This window comes from Ceratotherium simum, chromosome 19, assembly GCF_057802395.1.
Source record: "Ceratotherium simum simum isolate JZ-2026a chromosome 19, ASM5780239v1, whole genome shotgun sequence".
In the NCBI taxonomy this organism is placed as follows: Eukaryota; Metazoa; Chordata; class Mammalia; order Perissodactyla; family Rhinocerotidae; genus Ceratotherium; species Ceratotherium simum.
Genome location: NC_141918.1, coordinates 31,408,511 through 31,426,380, shown reverse-complemented (window position 1 = coordinate 31,426,380; position 17,870 = coordinate 31,408,511). Strand labels below are relative to the sequence as shown.

The 17,870-nt window shown below is 39.7% G+C and overlaps 1 protein-coding gene across 1 annotated transcript in view; it reads right to left on the bottom strand.

The window, feature by feature from the left end:
- Positions 1-17,870, bottom strand: part of ARMC2 (armadillo repeat containing 2) — a 109,627-nt gene that overhangs the window by 37,088 nt on the left and 54,669 nt on the right. Inside the window, exons 9-10 of the mRNA XM_087443968.1 lie at positions 15,113-15,215; positions 12,757-12,980 (exon numbers count right to left, since the gene is read on the bottom strand). Of these exons, the coding sequence (XP_087300094.1) occupies positions 12,757-12,980; positions 15,113-15,215 (327 nt within the window). The remainder of the gene's footprint in view (positions 1-12,756; positions 12,981-15,112; positions 15,216-17,870) is intronic.

Here is a 17,870-nt window from a genome sequence, read left to right as displayed (position 1 = left end):
ATGATTCACAAGCGTTCCCACTCGGACACCACGGAGCACAGATGCCCATGTGAGTCCTGACCTGAACCCAGGCAGACGGAGACCGTGGGAGACTGTGGAACACCCATTCTACCCATTGTGCACACGAACAGCTCCTTTTCTCTAGTCCCTAAAGCTTCACAGACTGGGCATCTCGATCCACAGTCATCTTGTTCCCCACATGAAACCTCTATCAGGGCACGCTGTCAGCAGAAGGGATGGGAGTTTTCTTAAGAGCTTTTATTTTCTTGTTTCGATCTCAGGTTTTTCTCCCTCTCAACCCTCTTTCTCACCTCAGAAAAGTTAAGACAGTTCAATATTATTTTGCCCCCAAAATACAACTTTTATCAATGGCCCAAATCAAGAGTGGGAGTACACATTTATATGTGACATGTCATCTGATTTTAAATCCCTATCCATTTATTGCGTATATCACACTGTATGGAGTGCACATAGTTGAGTGAGCTATGATACCTCAAATATTTCCAAATTCATCAGCTGTGATGCTGGTAGAATAAAAGATGTGAAACATACACCACACACTTGAAAAATATATAGCAATATCTCAATATATGACACCACCATCAACACAGGTGCTCACATCCCAAACCTCAGAGACATCCCAGAACCCTGCATTTCTGCTTTCTGTCACCCTAATACCTACTGGCTTTTTGACCTTTGCTCCTAGGATAGGATTCCATTTCCAGACCATGGTCTATGAGGCCCTGTATGATCTGATTCTTACCAACCCCTGGAACTTCATCTCATACCACATACTCCCTACAAACTACTTAATGTTAGGTTATTTAATATTACGTTTTACTGTCTGTCTACTCCTCTATACTAGAAGCTTCAGTGAGGGCATATACTTTGTCTTTTCACCATTGTGCCCCTGGGCCCAAATCCAGCATCTGGCACACAGTGGGTCTTCAATAACCATTTGTGGATGGAATGAATGGATGGATGAATACTTACAAAGAAAGACTGGGTGTAAATAGAAAGGTTAGGATACCAGAAAACCATGGATTAATCAGACAATACCTCTGAGGTAGATGGATTTTAAGATGATTTTAAAGGAACAGAGGAATAAAAAACAATTGATGGAAGAAAAACAGACTTTCTGGAGGGGGACTTGGCTTGTGTGTATTCCCTATTCTGTTTCATTCACGACAGCAGCTCTTTCCTAGGCTCCTAACTCCCCTCCCCCTTCCCTTGCCACATCTGACTAGTCACCCTTCCTACTTCTTTCCATCACCAGCGGCGCTGGTTCAGCTTAAGCCTGCCTCATCTCTTTTCCAAACTCTACCAACCCCTGAATGGACTCCTTCCACAGTCTCTCCCCTGTCCAGTTCATCTCCCCACAGCAGCTCCCTGCTGCCGGGGGAGCATCTCAAATCCTAGCCTACCCTGATAAAAGACTTCCTCTGACATCCGGCGGCTTATCCGGCAAAATCCACATCCTAAAGGCTCTTCACTCTAAAATACAGTTTACCCCTCCAGGCTCATCTCCTTCGCCTCCCTTCCTCTCTCTCCCCACCACGACGGCCAACTTCCAGACTCTGCACCACACACAATGTCCTTGTCCTTTCACAGTTCCAAGCCTTTGAAACCATCGCCTCTGCCCAGAAAGCCCTCGCCCATCGTGCTCTTCCACACCTCCTCCGACCCAGGCATCTCCTGCCCACTGTTCCAGACCCAGCTCAGGCTCACTTCTCTTTGAAGACTTCACAGCGGTTGATCACTTCCTCTCCCAGGTTAACAAACTCCTGTTCATGCCTGTACCACACTCGCCACAGAATCATAACTGCTTGTTTCATGTACCTTCAATTTCATTGTGAGCTCCTCTAGTGTACAATCTGTCTCTTAATCCTCTTTCTACTCAGAGGACAATAAATATGCCCATAAAAAGGTGACTGGATGAAACAACAGAGGGAGAAGGGGAGAAAGAAAGGGTGAGGAGGAGAAAGAAAGAAAGAGAGGAGGAGATGAAGGGACAAGGAAACCAGAAAAGGAGATTTTTCCCCTTTAAGAAGCTTTTGGCAAGAAAGTGCCAAGGATTAGCAGAGGCCTGGTGGTAAACCGGAGCTTAAACCTTAACCGAGGGAGAAGGATCAGGAGGAGGTCAGCAGGCAGATGCAGCAATGAAGGCCCCCCATTTTGAGAGGCTGGCTGTGAGCCACCAATCTCACTGCGGGGTGGGCGTGGGGCTGAATGCCGAGCACAGACAAGTGGCTTTTTCTGGGAAAAATGTAAAAGATCGGTGGGAGGAGAGTCTAGCTAAATGCTGTGGTAACAGTCAAGGCAAATTCCAAGTCAACCCACTTAACTCTCAACCTCGCTCCAACTTTTAACAGAGATATATTTGCGGAAATCATTAATGAGCCATGAGCTCTGCAGCAGAGTCTTTGTTTTCCACCCCCAGGAAAGCCCACCCACTGGGCCTGCCCCTAAAGCAAAGGTTCACCAAAGTCCAAGCTTTATGCTTGGAGAAATGTATCCGGCTCTTTCTTAACTTTCTAAATTTTGTTGTTCCCAACTCTAGCTTGTTATGTACTTCTCTATTTTAATGTATCTAATCTTTCAAGCCATTTCAAATACTTTATGACAAAAAAAGCAGTAAAAGTTAGATGCATACATAGATGCTTGTTCAGCTTCTAAAGGACTTACTGGAACAATTCCCAACCTTTTAACTCTCATCTCACTAAGAAACAGCAAACTGAAAAACATGAGTTTCAATTCTTATTTTTCCCCATCTCCTAAGGTACAGCCCCCAGGGACAGACACACTGAGTCAGAAGGTAACCAGTGGCAAGAAGAAGAAGGAGGCAAATATGGAATTGATAATCCTCAAAGAGGATTAATAAAAATTTAAGTGTCCTTGCTTTCTGGCAGTTGTTAGATGATGTCTGGGACAAAAGGGGGACCTAAATTTTTGGTATATATCAAGGAAGAAACAGTCTGGAGTGATTCTGATTACTAATTTACTGCTGAAAAATGGCTGAACTACACTCTACAACTTTATGGTGCTCGCTTTTTCTGAGGCAGCTTCTTCTCTCTGTGTTTCCCCAAATTCTTTGATCATAAGAGGTACTGGGCCCCACCCTCAATCAGAATCTCCAGGTGAAATGCTTGGTGAGTTTGGCAAAGCTGTCCTATCTCACATTGAATGCGTTGAGCCTCAAAGTTCTCACTGTGCAGTCAACATTGGGAGACCCATTTTAAAGGGAAAAATTGTATTAAGAAGCGATTAGATAATTTATAAAGGCTCAAATAGTATTTTAGCATGGCAAAATTAGAATTCAAAACATTTAGCCTCTAGTTTTTCAAATCGGTTATAGGTACTTAATTACCAATTTCAAATTATATTTTCAACTATTAATTAACTGAAAAACCTTAGCAAATATAAGAAATTTTTGTCCTAAAGTATGAGGCCCTCCTGATTTAGATCACTGGACTTAAGAAAGACAACAAAGGCCTAGCACCTGTGGCCCCACTCCCGGCATTCTCCACTGCACTGGGGTGGGTGCAAGGTGGGAGCACTGGCTGGTCCACCTGAGCCTCCGTATCCTGCTCATTTTTTGAGTGGATGAGCCTCTCTCTCCCCTTTGCACTCTCCGTCCATCAAAGTCCTCAGTCCCTAGAGAACTCACCAGATTCTGCCCTAGAAGGCATTTAACCATCAGAGCTGCCCCAGATCAGAGGGGCTTGTAGCTCACAGCCCACCCCCAAACTCCTGTTTACGTGCAGCCTAAGATATACAGGCTTTTTGGCTAGCCCAGGAACTTCACCATCAATCACAACATTGCTCCTGGGAGCAACATTTTCCCAATTTCAAAAAACCAGCTTTCAGAGAAACCTTTGGAACATAACACAATCAAAAACTGTACCATTAATAGTTTGAAAGTTATTATGCTTCCTCTACCAAAATTAGCATCAAGATTCAGTTTTATTTATTTTTATACATTGGATGCTATTATGAAAAGGATTTGAGCAGCTCCTTTATGTTTTATAAAGCTGTCTTGTGAGCTTGATCTCATTGGCTCCCTAAACCAACACCATGAGGCAGAGAGGAAAGGTATTATGAGCCCCACTTTTTAGATGAGGAAACTGAAGCTCAGAAAGTTCACTAGCTACCAAGTAGGTGGGTGTCCTGAGCTCCAACTCCTTGTCCGTTGTCTCCCCCACTCCATTTGGCTGTTTCTAAAAGCATTCATTTTATTTCTCAATCATCTGGAATATCCATAACCAAAATCCCTTGAGCTTTATCTCAACTTAACTGCCAACTGCAAAATGGCTCACTTCCCGCTGATGATGTGAAAGAATAAACACAGCCGCCAGAGACCACAAACAGTGTCAAATGATTTAAGACCAAAGCCACACCATTTTCCAACCTCAGCAAAACCATCTCCCTCTATTAATAAAAGCACATTCATTTTTTGGATTTGTGCCCAAGGGAGACCACATATATGCCAAAACCAGAACCTATGTGGTAACCCAAGAAGTTTCATATTGTCTCATATATGATTAGTACAGTTCTGGCTGAAACAAAAGAAACCGATGACAAGAACGCCACCCTACACAGGAAGCCACTAGTACCAAAAATTCCTAAGCATTTTACTGGAGTTAGGATATATGCTTCTGAAAGTAATATTAATTCATAATCTTTGACAATGCTTGGTGCCTGGCTATGGAGCCTATTTGGCACATTTCTACTTCATGGGTGTCGTACTGCAGCAGGAAATGGTTCTGTCCTCAAACCTCCAACACTCTTCTTTAAGACTCTGTTTAACATTTGCCTGTGTTTATTATTGATTCTCCATTTACTGCCTCTATGTCAGCTACCTTGGTAAAACGAATAGGTAGCTTATTCTTGCAGTTGTGGCTATTATATGTATCAGTATAGCTGAAATTTTGAATGTCACATAAGCTAAATAGAATGCCAATGCAGTAACATAAAGAAAATGAGTCTGAAAAAGATGATGCATTAAGAACTATTAAGTAATAACTCTGATTTTTCACAATTACATGTTAAAGCTAGTGACATTTCTTTATTGCCACAATTAATACATCGACAATGAAGAGATGAGGCTAAGAAGATATGACAGCAATTGCAAAGCAAATGGCTCTCCCCAGAAACAGTAGGCATAGGAATACTTATTTCTCACTCTTGATGTTCCTTCCTTGTGAGGAGATACCTTTTGCATAATACTCCTGGCCACGCTCCACCCCTCCTTTCCTGATTGGTGAGCACAGGGTGTTCTCCTCTGCTACTCCAGGAGTAGGCGTGGCCTGTGACTGGGTGGGCAAATCGAATTTGGGGGTTCAGGATTAGAAAGTATGCCTGCCTCAGCTATAAACTACATCCTCCAACCATGGTGATAACCTTCTCCCCCTCTCCATCTGCCTTAGTCTTTCTCTTATTTCCAAGTTCAAAACTCAAGGCATTACATGTTTGAGTTCTCTGAGTCTTCCTAAATCTTCAGATATGCTGTTCCTGGAGAATCCGAGGTGACCATGAGTTGCCTATACACAGCTCCTTCCCAAGAAAGGGAAGAGTATGCTCTGCCTATTCTCTCAAGCCAATTGGGTGAGTGAGTCGTTAGTTATACTACTGGGTATTCCTTATAGGAAGGAAGCCTCGTAAGTATAAAATAGCTGCCCCCTTCCCATTAACAAATCATTAAAAAATTAGCAAGCCTAACAATCAATACCAAAGCTTGTGACAAAAAGAAGTTTAATCTTATCTCAAAAACAATATGCTAATAAGCAAAATGAGCCAGACATAGTATTCTAGTTAACTGTATTGTGCCCATATCAATTTCCTGGTTTTAATAACGTATTATAGTTATGTTAAGATGTCGCCATTGGGAGAAGCTGCGTGATGGGTACACAGGACCTCTCTGTTCTATTTTTGCAAAATGTTGTGAATCTACTCTTAGTTCAAAATAAAAGTTAAAAAAAAAAGCCAGACACAAGAAAGCACACACTGTATATTCCATTTATATTACATTCTAGAACAGGCAGATGTTATCTATGGTGAAAGGGATCAGAAAAATGGGAGGTAGGAGAGTGGGGATAACTGGGAAGAGGTGGGAGGAAATTTCTGAGGTGATAGAAATCTTCTGCATCTTGATAGAGGTGTGGGTTACATGCCATATGCTTTTGTCAGACTCATCAAACATAAGATTTGAGCATTTCACTGTATTGTAAATTATATACCGTAACTAGAACAATAAGAAAATAAATGACTCATGTGCTGCTTCCTATTCAAGCAAATCACCAAATCGCCAATAAAATTATCTATAAGAATTGAAGAAATATAATCATGGAATATTTGCTTCCATTTTATGGGTATGCAGTTCATTTCCTCCAATAACCAGAGGAAGGTTCCATTAGGTGGAAGTTATTGCCTTGGTTCTGATTTCATGGTCTGAGGAGGTGGGCTTCCCATAGGCAGGGTTAAGCCAGAGAAAGAGAGTTAACATGATTTCCTACTTAAGTATTCATACTCATCATAATTAATTACCTAAATACAAATTTATTAATCTCTAATTTGAAAACTGTTAAATATAACTAAAGCAAGATTTAAAGGACCCCAATCCCCTTAGTACAATCCTTCATTACTAATGCAATTTCAACCCCTGCTTAAGCGAATCCCCAGACTTCATTCAAAAGCCTCTCTTAAATTCCCCAAATCCTCAAAGCAGAGAATAACTGTCTCTGAGAACTTGGGTCCATATGTATCCAGAATCCTGTGCTGCTGATGTAACCCCCCTTCCAATTTTAGTTTCTCTTCAGAACTCTTCTCCACATAGCTTCTCAAAGCCAGAAAAACAAAAAAGATCCAAGATCTGAAATCCCTCACTAACACTTTCATCTTAAGTTCTTGTGATTAATTTTTTTTTCTCATCAGAAGTCATTGCTCTTTGAAGTTTCAAGTTTGGGTAATTCTGAATTTATTTTATTTAATAAATTTCTGCTGAATGCCATCACATGCCATGTCCTATTCTAGGTGCTTTAATAGATCATCTCATTTAATTTTCCCAACCACCCTTTAAGCTAGGCAGAGCCAGTCCTATGAGATGAGGAAAGTGGGGCTCAGAAAGTGAAAAGTGTGCCAGGGTCAGAGCTGAAACCCAGCTCAGGCTGTGGGCTCTAGAGCCTGGGCTCTCATCACGAGTCCACATGGCAGCACTGAGCCCTGTCCCTACACTGGGGTACAAAGCCAAATGGACCATCAAGACTCTTGAAATCGATGGTATTATGTGGTAGGGGCAGAGTGAAATACAGAATACAGGAGTGAACTCAGATCAGCCAAAGTGGGGAGTTTAGGGCTTAGAAATTAAAATCAACTATATCAAAATATCTTTTAATTTAAAAATATAGAGATGAAATCATGTAAGACGTAGAGGGAGCATGACCTCACCCCACCTGTCTACTCAACTGCTCCATACAAAGTAGCAGAATTCCTCTCTCGCTGTGCGCTCTCTCCATAGCATTTGCCAAAGTTGACCAATCTTTGCTTTCAAAAACCTCTATTCTCTTGTACGTTGTTCTTCCTCAATTTTCTGGTCACTTCTTTTTTCACTTCCATTCCACAAATTTGACCATTTTACAGAATCTGTCCTGAGCCCCCCTCTCTTCTCTTTCTACACTTTCCCCTTGAGTAAGTTCATTGTCTTTCTTGACTTCAACTATCACCTCCATGTAGATGACCCTCAATCTTCCTTTTTGGCTTTACCTTCTCTGCTAAGCATCAGTTCATATTTCCAACTGCTTACTGGACAGTCCCACTTGGCTATTCTGCTGGCACCTTAAAGTTTTACATGAAAGCTAATTATATCATTTCCCACCCTCCCTCTCACCAAATCAGTTCCTGTATAACCCTCTAATTTCTGATAATAATACTACCATTTTATGAACCATCCAGGCTTAAAATGTCTGAGCCATCTCTCTTTGTTTAATTCACTTTCCTTTTCCCCAGACTTTAGAGCCAAAGTGAAGGAATGGAGCAGGGACTGACAAGTGGTGGGGGACCGGCCTTACTGAGAAACTTCCTTTTAGAAAAAAGAATTTGACACTGGGCATGTACTGAGCAAAGAGGGGGAAAGATTAGGATTTGGAGGACCCCCTGGGGAGACGCTAGCATGCTTAGAGGGCAGAGAAGTGGAATAGGTGTGAGAGGAGGGGAGGGAAAAGAAACCATGCTACCCGGGGTGATGCAGAACAGCATTAACTTCAAAAGTGTTCTATCTGAAGCAAGGAAAGAATATATTTCTCTAAGGATTGAACTCAGAATCAAATGGGTCAGGCTGTAAAGAAAAAGGTTGGAAATACAAAGGAATCAAAAAAGTAGCAATGCTAGCTCAAGTCAATCTGGGTTTTAGTAGTTATATTATGTACCTATAAATTACCTAACTGTCGATGTGAGTATCTTGAGATTTTCTTCGATTACAGGAAAGCGGCTTTGTACACGATGTTCTCAAGACACAAGAGGACAAATGAGACACCAAGGGAATCTGGGCTTGTTTGTGATCATGACATATACAGAAGACTCTTCTCCATTCCCCAGAAAGGGGGCATGATGGAGACCACACAGACTTTCTGATGGAGGTGACGTCAGCAATTTTCCTCGGCTCCTGTGTTATGCCTTCCCAATTGTTGGCCTTTAAAAGTCAGAGATGAACTTTAACACTTCCTGATAATCCATTCTAGGTCAACATTGACAAATCCCTATTTCTATCTGTGTCACTTCCTTGGGTGATGCAATTTACTATGGGCATTTATGGGTCCTTGCCTTTTAGATGGCCTGTATTTTTCTTTCTAAGTTTCAGGGAGCTCTCCCCAAATTCTAGTATTATGGAATTTAGTGAATAAGCACAGTTTAACCTTCTTTACTCTTATGATTTTACAGACAAGCTCACGTCTTGGATTTTGCCAGACTGGGAGTATCAATACTTCTACTTGGCACACAGATACTGAGAGTATTAATATTTCCACTTGGTGCACAGATGGTGGTCCCTCAGTTCCTCTGAGCATCAACAATCATCCTCTCAACTTCTCAAGATGTTATTAAGTATCTGACAGGCGGAAGTGAATGCAGCATTGGACATGTAGAAGTACCATAGTTTTGTAGAAGAATAGGTCATCAGAATACTATTATCTGGACACAGGGATCATTAAAAAGTAGGCCCCTCCTGGCAGCTGTCTTGTCCTCTACTGTCTTACTCTCCAGGCAGACCATGCCTGGCACAGAGCAGCCACTCCATAAACACTTGTGAAATCAATGTCTCTTGATTTCAGCCATGCAGTGATAAATATACATGTACGCATATACATGTATATATGTAAGAAACAACACAAAGAAAACCTGCAAAATCTCAACACTTCAGTATTTTTCCCAGTAAGCAACCTTAGTCCATATGCTGTGGAGGAGATTTTCTTTCACACCCATTCCGTGATCTCATTGCTTTAGCTCCATTATAATGAGTCTAAAATCTAGTAACTGCAGCAACACCTCTGAATTAGGGCTACAGCCTATGAGATCTCAGCCCTCCAATCTGTCTGTCCCACTGACACATTCTCCTCCGGTCACTTTTCAGCTTTTCGGTCTTTATCAGTTTAATATCTTGTGCACATTCATCTTTCTGCCACTCTGATCTCATCTCCTCCTCTTCATACACTGACCTCCAACTGCTCCCTGTTGCTCCAAATCCGCACTCACAGCCTGGTAGTCGAGACCTATGACCGTAGCCTCTGATCTCACCATCCAAGCCTCCCCCACAGAAGCTCTCTGCTCTGGACAGACCCACCTCTTTAGCATCCCCCAAAGACACCTTATCCTTTTCCCTTTTTGCTAGTTTCTCAAATCCTACACAACTTTCAGGGCCCAGCCTCAGCTGTTTTCCACTCATTCAATGGCCTCCAACAGAAAGGCAGCTTTAGGGAAACGGGATGACTCTAGCACCGTGCCCGATGCTAGAATGTACAAAGTTTTACAATAGGAGGACCCCAGAAAGTGTGCTAAAGCTACTGAGGTTTTCCGGGTTGAAAGTCATAAAGGAGAGGAAGCCACAGCTGTCAATGTTGCCTGCCTTTATCTTTGTTGCTTTGCCATGTTCTCTCTGGCTTACAGACATTATTTTATCGATACAACGACAAGTAATCTACTTATTTTTTCAATTGAACAAAGTTGCTTTAAAAAAATGCCTCATGAGCCAGAGTTACCAGGTTCTGAAAGCTGGTGTAAACAAACTGTTCTACGTGGCCAGATCTGTTTGGTCGAATTTGCACGTGAGCTGGCTGGTGAAAACCAGCCAGAGTTACACATTCACAACAGTAGAGATTTTCACAGGCTCTTGTAGTGAAGTCGTGTTGCTTACATTTTATCATTTATATGATACAAAACAGCTTTTTTTTGTTTTAATTAAATACGAGGGAATGTCCAGTTCAGGGGATTCTGCAAATGACACAGCCTAAAACAATATCTCCTTCCTCCCCAAATCCGTAAACACACACACCACAGTGACATTGTACAGCTGATGCAAATGGCACTTGGGGACCACAGCAGGAGCATGTCTTCAGGTGGCACCAAGGATGGGCTCCCAGGATGTGGACTGCTGCCTGTGCTCCAGGAAGAGGCCTCAGGCCGTGTAAGCCCCACCCATGCCAGATCCTAGGCAGGTTCAGAGAAGGCTTTGCAGATAACGACAGTGCCTGCTGAGTGGTGGTGGGCAGCGCAGCGAGGAGGAGGTTACTACAGCGCCCCGCACCACAACACCCTAGAGGGATGGATGCATGGATGTCAGGAAAGGAAAGGGGCATCTGACCTAGCAAGTTAGTTTGCACCTGAGGATGCTGAACTGAGGAAAAAGGGAAAGAAAAGAGGAACACAGTGGGTAGTGCACTGTACTTACTGGCATACCAGAGGTCCTAGTTCTTGATTTGATATATTTTTGGTCACAATAATACTCAATCCTCCTTTATACCGACTGATTTTATTTATATTTTATTTATACCTTATATATATTTATATATTATATATAAATAAATATATAAATATTAATAAATAAATTTATATATTCAAAATTTATATTTAAATGTATAAATTTTATATATGTATATATAAATATATAATATAATATGGGTTGGAAAGAGCTTTTTTAAACCAGACAAGAATTCCAGAAGCTGTTGCATAAAAATTAAAAACACTGAATATCTCAATAGAAGAATGACTGAGAACTTGAGGTGTATCCTCATCACAGAATATTATATTGCCATTAAAAGGAATAAAATGAATATGTAGAGTTGATTCAAGAGGTTTTTACTATGTATTGTTAAAGGAGAAAAGAGAATTGCATAGATTATTCCATTTTTGAAAACCTATGAGTGCATTAAGAGGTGCTGTGCACACCAGTGTCAACAACGGTGGCTAAGAGGGCAGACCAGAAGAAGCAAGGAGAGAGGAGTGTAATGGAAAACGAGCAAAAACAACTATTAAAAATAAGAGGTTCCATGATAAAAAGCAAGAATTATATAAAATTATACATATGTAAGTTTATATATGCATTAACAAATGCATGGAAGAATGGTTACTAAAATGTTGGAGGTGCGTTATCTGAGGATGAAAATATTTCAGGTGATTTTTAGACTCATACTTTTTTGCATTTTAATAAGGAAATATAATAACTATATAACCAAAATAACTATTTCATTGAGGGAAAAATTTGAATAACTCAATAACACTGGCAGCATGAAAATAATGTTTCTAAGTCTTCCTAGCCAAAAGATGGCACATCCAGTAGAATTTTTAATCATTCAAGACTAAAAGAGGTTTTCATAATCTTTTTTCAAAATGGAGACAGACCCCAAAGCTCAAAATTAATAATCATCATAAAGACTTGAAGTATCTTTAAGGCAGGACCTAAATTTAATTTTTAATACACTTTCCCAGAGGCTTCAAGCACCCTGAGTGCTCAATCAATCCTCATTAATTGACAAGCACATCTCAAATCTCATGAATTATTACATGAAAGATGCTATTATCTGATATACAAATGCTATTAAAGAGTAAAATCTCATCTAAAAAAGAATATGAGAGCTGAAGCAGCTCCAATAAAAATAATTTAACTATGAAATTTAATCTGCCACAAAAGAAGTAATAAAACTCTAACACATGACACATTTTTCGTTCCTGCCCTGGTTATGTTAAATGTATCCAGTTTTGTGACCTTCGTTCCTGTAGTCTCAGGCCTGCATGTCATCTACAGACCCCCTCAACGACTGTCCACGCAGTATCATTAATTTCTGCTTTTTATTGCAGATACAAGATTCATGACATTAGCTACCCGTTATCCTGAATAATCTCTAGGCTAGGCCTGTCTTCAAAACTCTAAGAGTTAAAACTCTGCCTGTCAAAATTCTGACTATAACTTGCGATCGTTTTGCAGAGACGTGTTACTTTTTCATTCTTCCAGGCTTTCTCTGCAGGGTAGTGGAAATGAATGTCCACAAGCTGTGTGGAGAGCCGCTCTGTAAAAAGCCATGGAGTAGCCTTTCCGAGGGAAAGGGGCACACAGAAGATCAGTGGCTGCCACCTTTGATCCCCAAGGCCGGGCACCCCTACCTGGCTGAGGTAACAGCCCACCTGTTACCTGTTACACCCACCTGGCAGGTAACTGCTATTAGGTACCATGAAAACTAATTTGACACATCTAAACTTTTCAAGTAAAATACTTACTTGAACTAACAAGTGGCCTGAATTAGGTGAGCATGTACCACATTTCTTGGCTTTCTCATTTATTTGCTTTATCAAATTCATCAATATTTCCACAGTGCCTTTGCTGATCATTTCATTAAGAAATCCTGGATTTCCAGAAATGAATTTTATAGTCCCCATACAGTATAAAAAAGCTTCAGTGTTAGTTTGTAGGTCTTCAGTCCTCAGGACCTCTAGTAATGATTCTGCCAAAAAGATAAATTATTACAAATGTATCAGAGTAGCAGCTGGAGAGAGATATATTAAAGCACTTGCATGTGAACATCAAATACAATTGGTAAAATGTTAGTCAGAACCTACATTCAAATGCTTGTTAGGGATTACTCATATGGTATAAGAGGAAAAGTTCCTTTTAGTAAGACAAGTCTCTGTGAGAGCAATGACTGCAAAAGGATGGGATTACTAATATATAAATAAGAAAATATTCTTTTTTTTTTTTTTTTAAAGATTTTATTTATTTTATTTTTTCCCCCCAAAGCCCCAGTAGATAGTTGTATGTCACAGCTGCACATCCCTCCAGTTGCTGTATGTGGGACTCGGCCTCAGGATGGACGGAGAAGTGGTGCCTCGATGAGCACCCGGGATCCGAACCCGGGCCACCAGCATTGCAGCGCGCGCACTTAACCACCAAGCCACAGGGCCGGCCCGAAAATATTCTAAGTAAATGCCATTCCTTGCCTCTTACTAACATTTACCAACCTTTATTTTTGGTTACAAACATTCTGAGTTATTATAGAATAACTAATAACCAAAGTGATTTAACAGTTAAATTTCAAAAAACCTTTAAGAAAATACTGGTTGCTGTATGAATGGGAAATTAATCAAAATAGGAGCTTTTAAAAAATATCAATCACTGTAGAAAGGAATACTTTGGATATAATATCCACCCTTTCCCAAGGCAACTTAAGACCCTCCATCCAAATAACATACAACTACCAGATTTGAGGAGTAATCCAGGCAACTCTAAGGTTAATCATGCCTATCTCACATTTAATTTTATTAATGTCAATATGATCATTTGTCAGAATCTTCCTTTGTTTTTAGCTCAATCAGCTAATTCAGTGTTAGACATTTCTTTCAGTACTAGCTTTGTCCCTATCTGCTGGGGTAAAAAAAAAAAGATATGAGATCATTTATCCTATGTTGCAAAAAGGGGACTCAAAGTATTTTCCATGTTGCTGCCTTCCCTCAGATCAGCTATACTAATTCATAAAAGATTCCTATTTAGGTAACAATTTAAGCATCTTAATTATTTAAGAGTATATCAAGAATTAGTCATTATTAGCTAGATAGTTAGAATGTAATAAAATTTCTCTACCTACATGTTTGAGACACTTTTTTTTTTCCTGAGGAAGATTGGCCCTGAGCTAAAATCTGTTGCAAATCTTCCTCTTTTTGTTTGAGGAAGATTGTCGCTGAGCTAACATCTGTGCCAATCTTCCTCTATTTTGTATGTGGGATGCCGACACAGCATGGCTTAATGAGTGGTATGTAGGTCCACACCCAGGATCCAACCCTGGGAACCCTGGGCTGCCAAAGTGGGGCATGCAAATTTAACCACTACACTACCGGGCCAGCCCTTATATTTGAGACACTTTGATGTCATATTTCTACAACAGTTATATATGTCTTTCAAGTTTTAGTTATTCCTACTACAGCAAAAGACCAAAAATTTCAATTATGCCAAGTACTATTAAATGTGTTTTTTCTAATAGTAAATCCAAGACCAGGAAATGAATTTTTAAATAGTGAACACTTTGTAAAGTCACATAATGTTACTACAGGCATTAAAAAAAACAAAAAAAAGCATGAGCCAGCCCTGATGGCTTAGCAGTTAAAGTTTGGTGCACTCCGCTTTGGCGGCCCAGGGTTCAGTTCCTGGGCACAGAACCACACCACCAGTCTGTCAGTAGCCATGCTGTGGTGGCAGCTCACACAAAATAACTAGAAAGACTTACAACTAGAATATACAACTATGTACTGGGGCTTTGGGGAGGAAAAAAAAGAGAGAGGAAGATTGGCAACAGATGTTAGCTCAGAGCAAATATTTTCCAGAAAAAATAAAAAAAAAGTTAAAATACTAAAAAATACTTAAGAGCCAAAAAAAAGCAGACTAGCCTCCAGGCTCCAAAGGATACATTAAATGGAATGTGAAAAACACAGAGAAGGATAGAGCAAAAATAGGCATCACATAACTTCTGCATATCACTAGAAAATAAAATATTCCAGCTATCATTAATTATAACTTTGTTTTCCAAACTTTTCTTTCATATTCAAGTGCAACATTTGCTCAATGGTAGCACTGAATGATACTCACCCAGAATGCTGTCATTTTGAATCAGAGAATCATTCTTCTCACTCCTGCTAATTTTAAATATAAGTTTGCAGACATTAAGAAGATTCTTTCTACTCACTTTAAGCTGCAGAGAAAGAAAACACTTACATTTCTATTGCAGAGGGAAATAAAAACATGCCATAATTTTTCTTAACACAAACATTCAATTTTAAAAGTACAGCAAGAGTATTTTTAAAACATCAAGGAAAGTTCTAGAGAAATCAACTTTGAAAGGTTTAGGTCACATATTTGCCAACTATGGTATCTAGTTAGCTCATTTGTAGTAAATACAATACAAATGATCTTTAGAGTAAGCACATTTTAATGATAACCAATTATTTCTTACTTCATAAAATCTCATGTGAGATTATTAGTTACTTTTCAAAGAGTATCCGAGACAAAAAGGGTGAATGATCTTGATAAATTTAATTAAGTGGAGTAATTGCTTTAAAACAGAAAAGTAAAAGAAGATAGATACAAAAATTCCAGATAAAACTAACTTAGAAAAGAATTCACAGTGGAGGTGAAGGAAAAAAAAAGGGTAACTATGATTCTCTTTATCATTTGTATAAAAGAAAATAAAACTTAATATTCTTTGATTAGATAATACATATATATTTATTTTTAAGGCTATTTCTGGAATACTTTGAGATAATAACAAGTAATGTTCAAAGCTTAAAATCACCTTCTAAATCATACAAAAATAGTCCTGTAAATTAAACATAGGGGCAATAAGGAAGTATACTTTAAAAAAAACAAAAGATAGGAGGCCTAACTGAATCAAATGGTCTAAATTAGCTGTATATTTATCTAAAGTAGTAAAATTAAAAAGAAAAAAACATCCTAAATGTCCAATATTAGGGAAGAGTTTAATAAATTGTGGAACATCAATACTATCCATATCATGCTGGTACAAAAAGTATAACTGTGTACACTACGTTTAAAAAGAAAGAAATTTATAGGGGCTGGACCAGTGGCATAGTGGTTAAGTTCACACACTCTGCTTCAGTGGCCTGGGGTTTGCAGGTTTGGATCCTGGGCGCAGACCAAAGCACTGCTCATCAAGCCATCTTGCGGAGGCGTCCCATATAAAGTAGAGAAAGATGGGCACAGATGTTAGCCCAGGGCCAGTCTTCCTCAGCAAAAAGAGGACTGGCAAGAGATGTTAGCTCAGGGCTGATCTTCCTCACACACACACACAAAAAAAAAAAAAGTAAGAAAGACATTTATAACCCGCTGTAAGATGGAACTATTTCGTGCACTCATTGCAAGAGTGTAAAATGTGTTTGTAGGAATGAGGTCATCTGAACAAATAAGTATATCTGTGTGAAAAAGATGGCATGTGGGTCATTATTTTATCATTAAAAAGTATCTTTAAAATTATCTTCAATATTGTTTACTAATGAGTTTTCAGTTAGTTTAAAAAAAGAGATAATGGAATTTGTCAGACACATTTTTTAAAGATTCCTTCTGTGTTTGAGCCACAAATATGATTGAGCTCCTATGTGTACCAGGCACTGTGCTGTTCACTGTAGAAGATGCCAAGACAAACATGGTGAGCCCCATGCTAGAGGGGCAGAGGGCGGGGAGCATTACCCATGGAGCAGCTTCTGTCTGCCCCTCTGCTCTAGGCCCTTTGCATGTTGTTTCAGAGCAACCCTGCAAATTAGGTGTTGTCATTCCCGTTTTGCAACTGAGGAGTCTACTCCTCAAACAGGTCAGTCTTGGTGTCACCTGAGAGTGTATTAGAAATGCAGACTCTCAGGCCCCACCCAGCTTTACTGAATCAGAATCCGCATTTTAACAAGCCCCCCAGGGGATCCGTGTGCACATGCAAGTCTGCGAGGCTCTGTTGTGGGAGCCTCAGAAATGGTCACACGTGGCAGAATGGAGCTTCCTTCTGTTCTCAGGAAGAAGAAAGGAAATGGAAACTAAAAAAATTTTGAAGGATTAGTGTTTAAAAAAATATTGTTTAAAAACTCAGAAAATAAGCTGACTAAAGAAAATAGAAAAAAATTCTCTATCAATGGGAATATGCACTGTCCTTAATATTTGAGAATATATTTTAATCAGTTGACAATCTTCCACCACATTCTGAGCCTTTGAGGTCAAGGCCATGATTTATTACTCTTCCTATGTGTGGTTCATACTGTATGTTATGTACTTAACAAAACTTGTTGAATAAATGAATGAATACAACTAACCTCACCCCTGACCCAAGTCTTATTTTAGTGAAAAGTGGCAAAGAAAAAAAAAAAAAACTGGTGCCAGAGTTTTCATTAAAAAAAAAAACTAAAAAACTCCCACAATTTCCAGGCCTGCTATAAGGTCAGTTTACATTCAAAGCAAATTCCTATACTTTCTCTCTTGATAGGTGTAAAATTATGACTTTGAGACATGAAAACATAATATTAGATCATATGCAAGGGATGCAGACTACCTTATACAAAACAGCACGTTTCCCCATACCCGCCATTCCCTTCACTCTGCTTTGCTTTGCTCCCAGGGTCCTCATCAGCCCCTTGGGCACCTCATGTCTTCATTGTCTGTCCCTCTAGCTACAGTGCCAGCCTGGAAGGCAGGGGCTATTTTATTCACTTGTATTCCCAGGGTCAGAGTTCCTGGCACAACGTAGGCTCTTGTAGTGGGGTAGTTTACTCCTTAGGTTAAAAATAGTAGTCTTTTCTATTTAAAGCAAATTTGGAAAATTAAAGAGAAGTTTAAAAACACTCATAATACT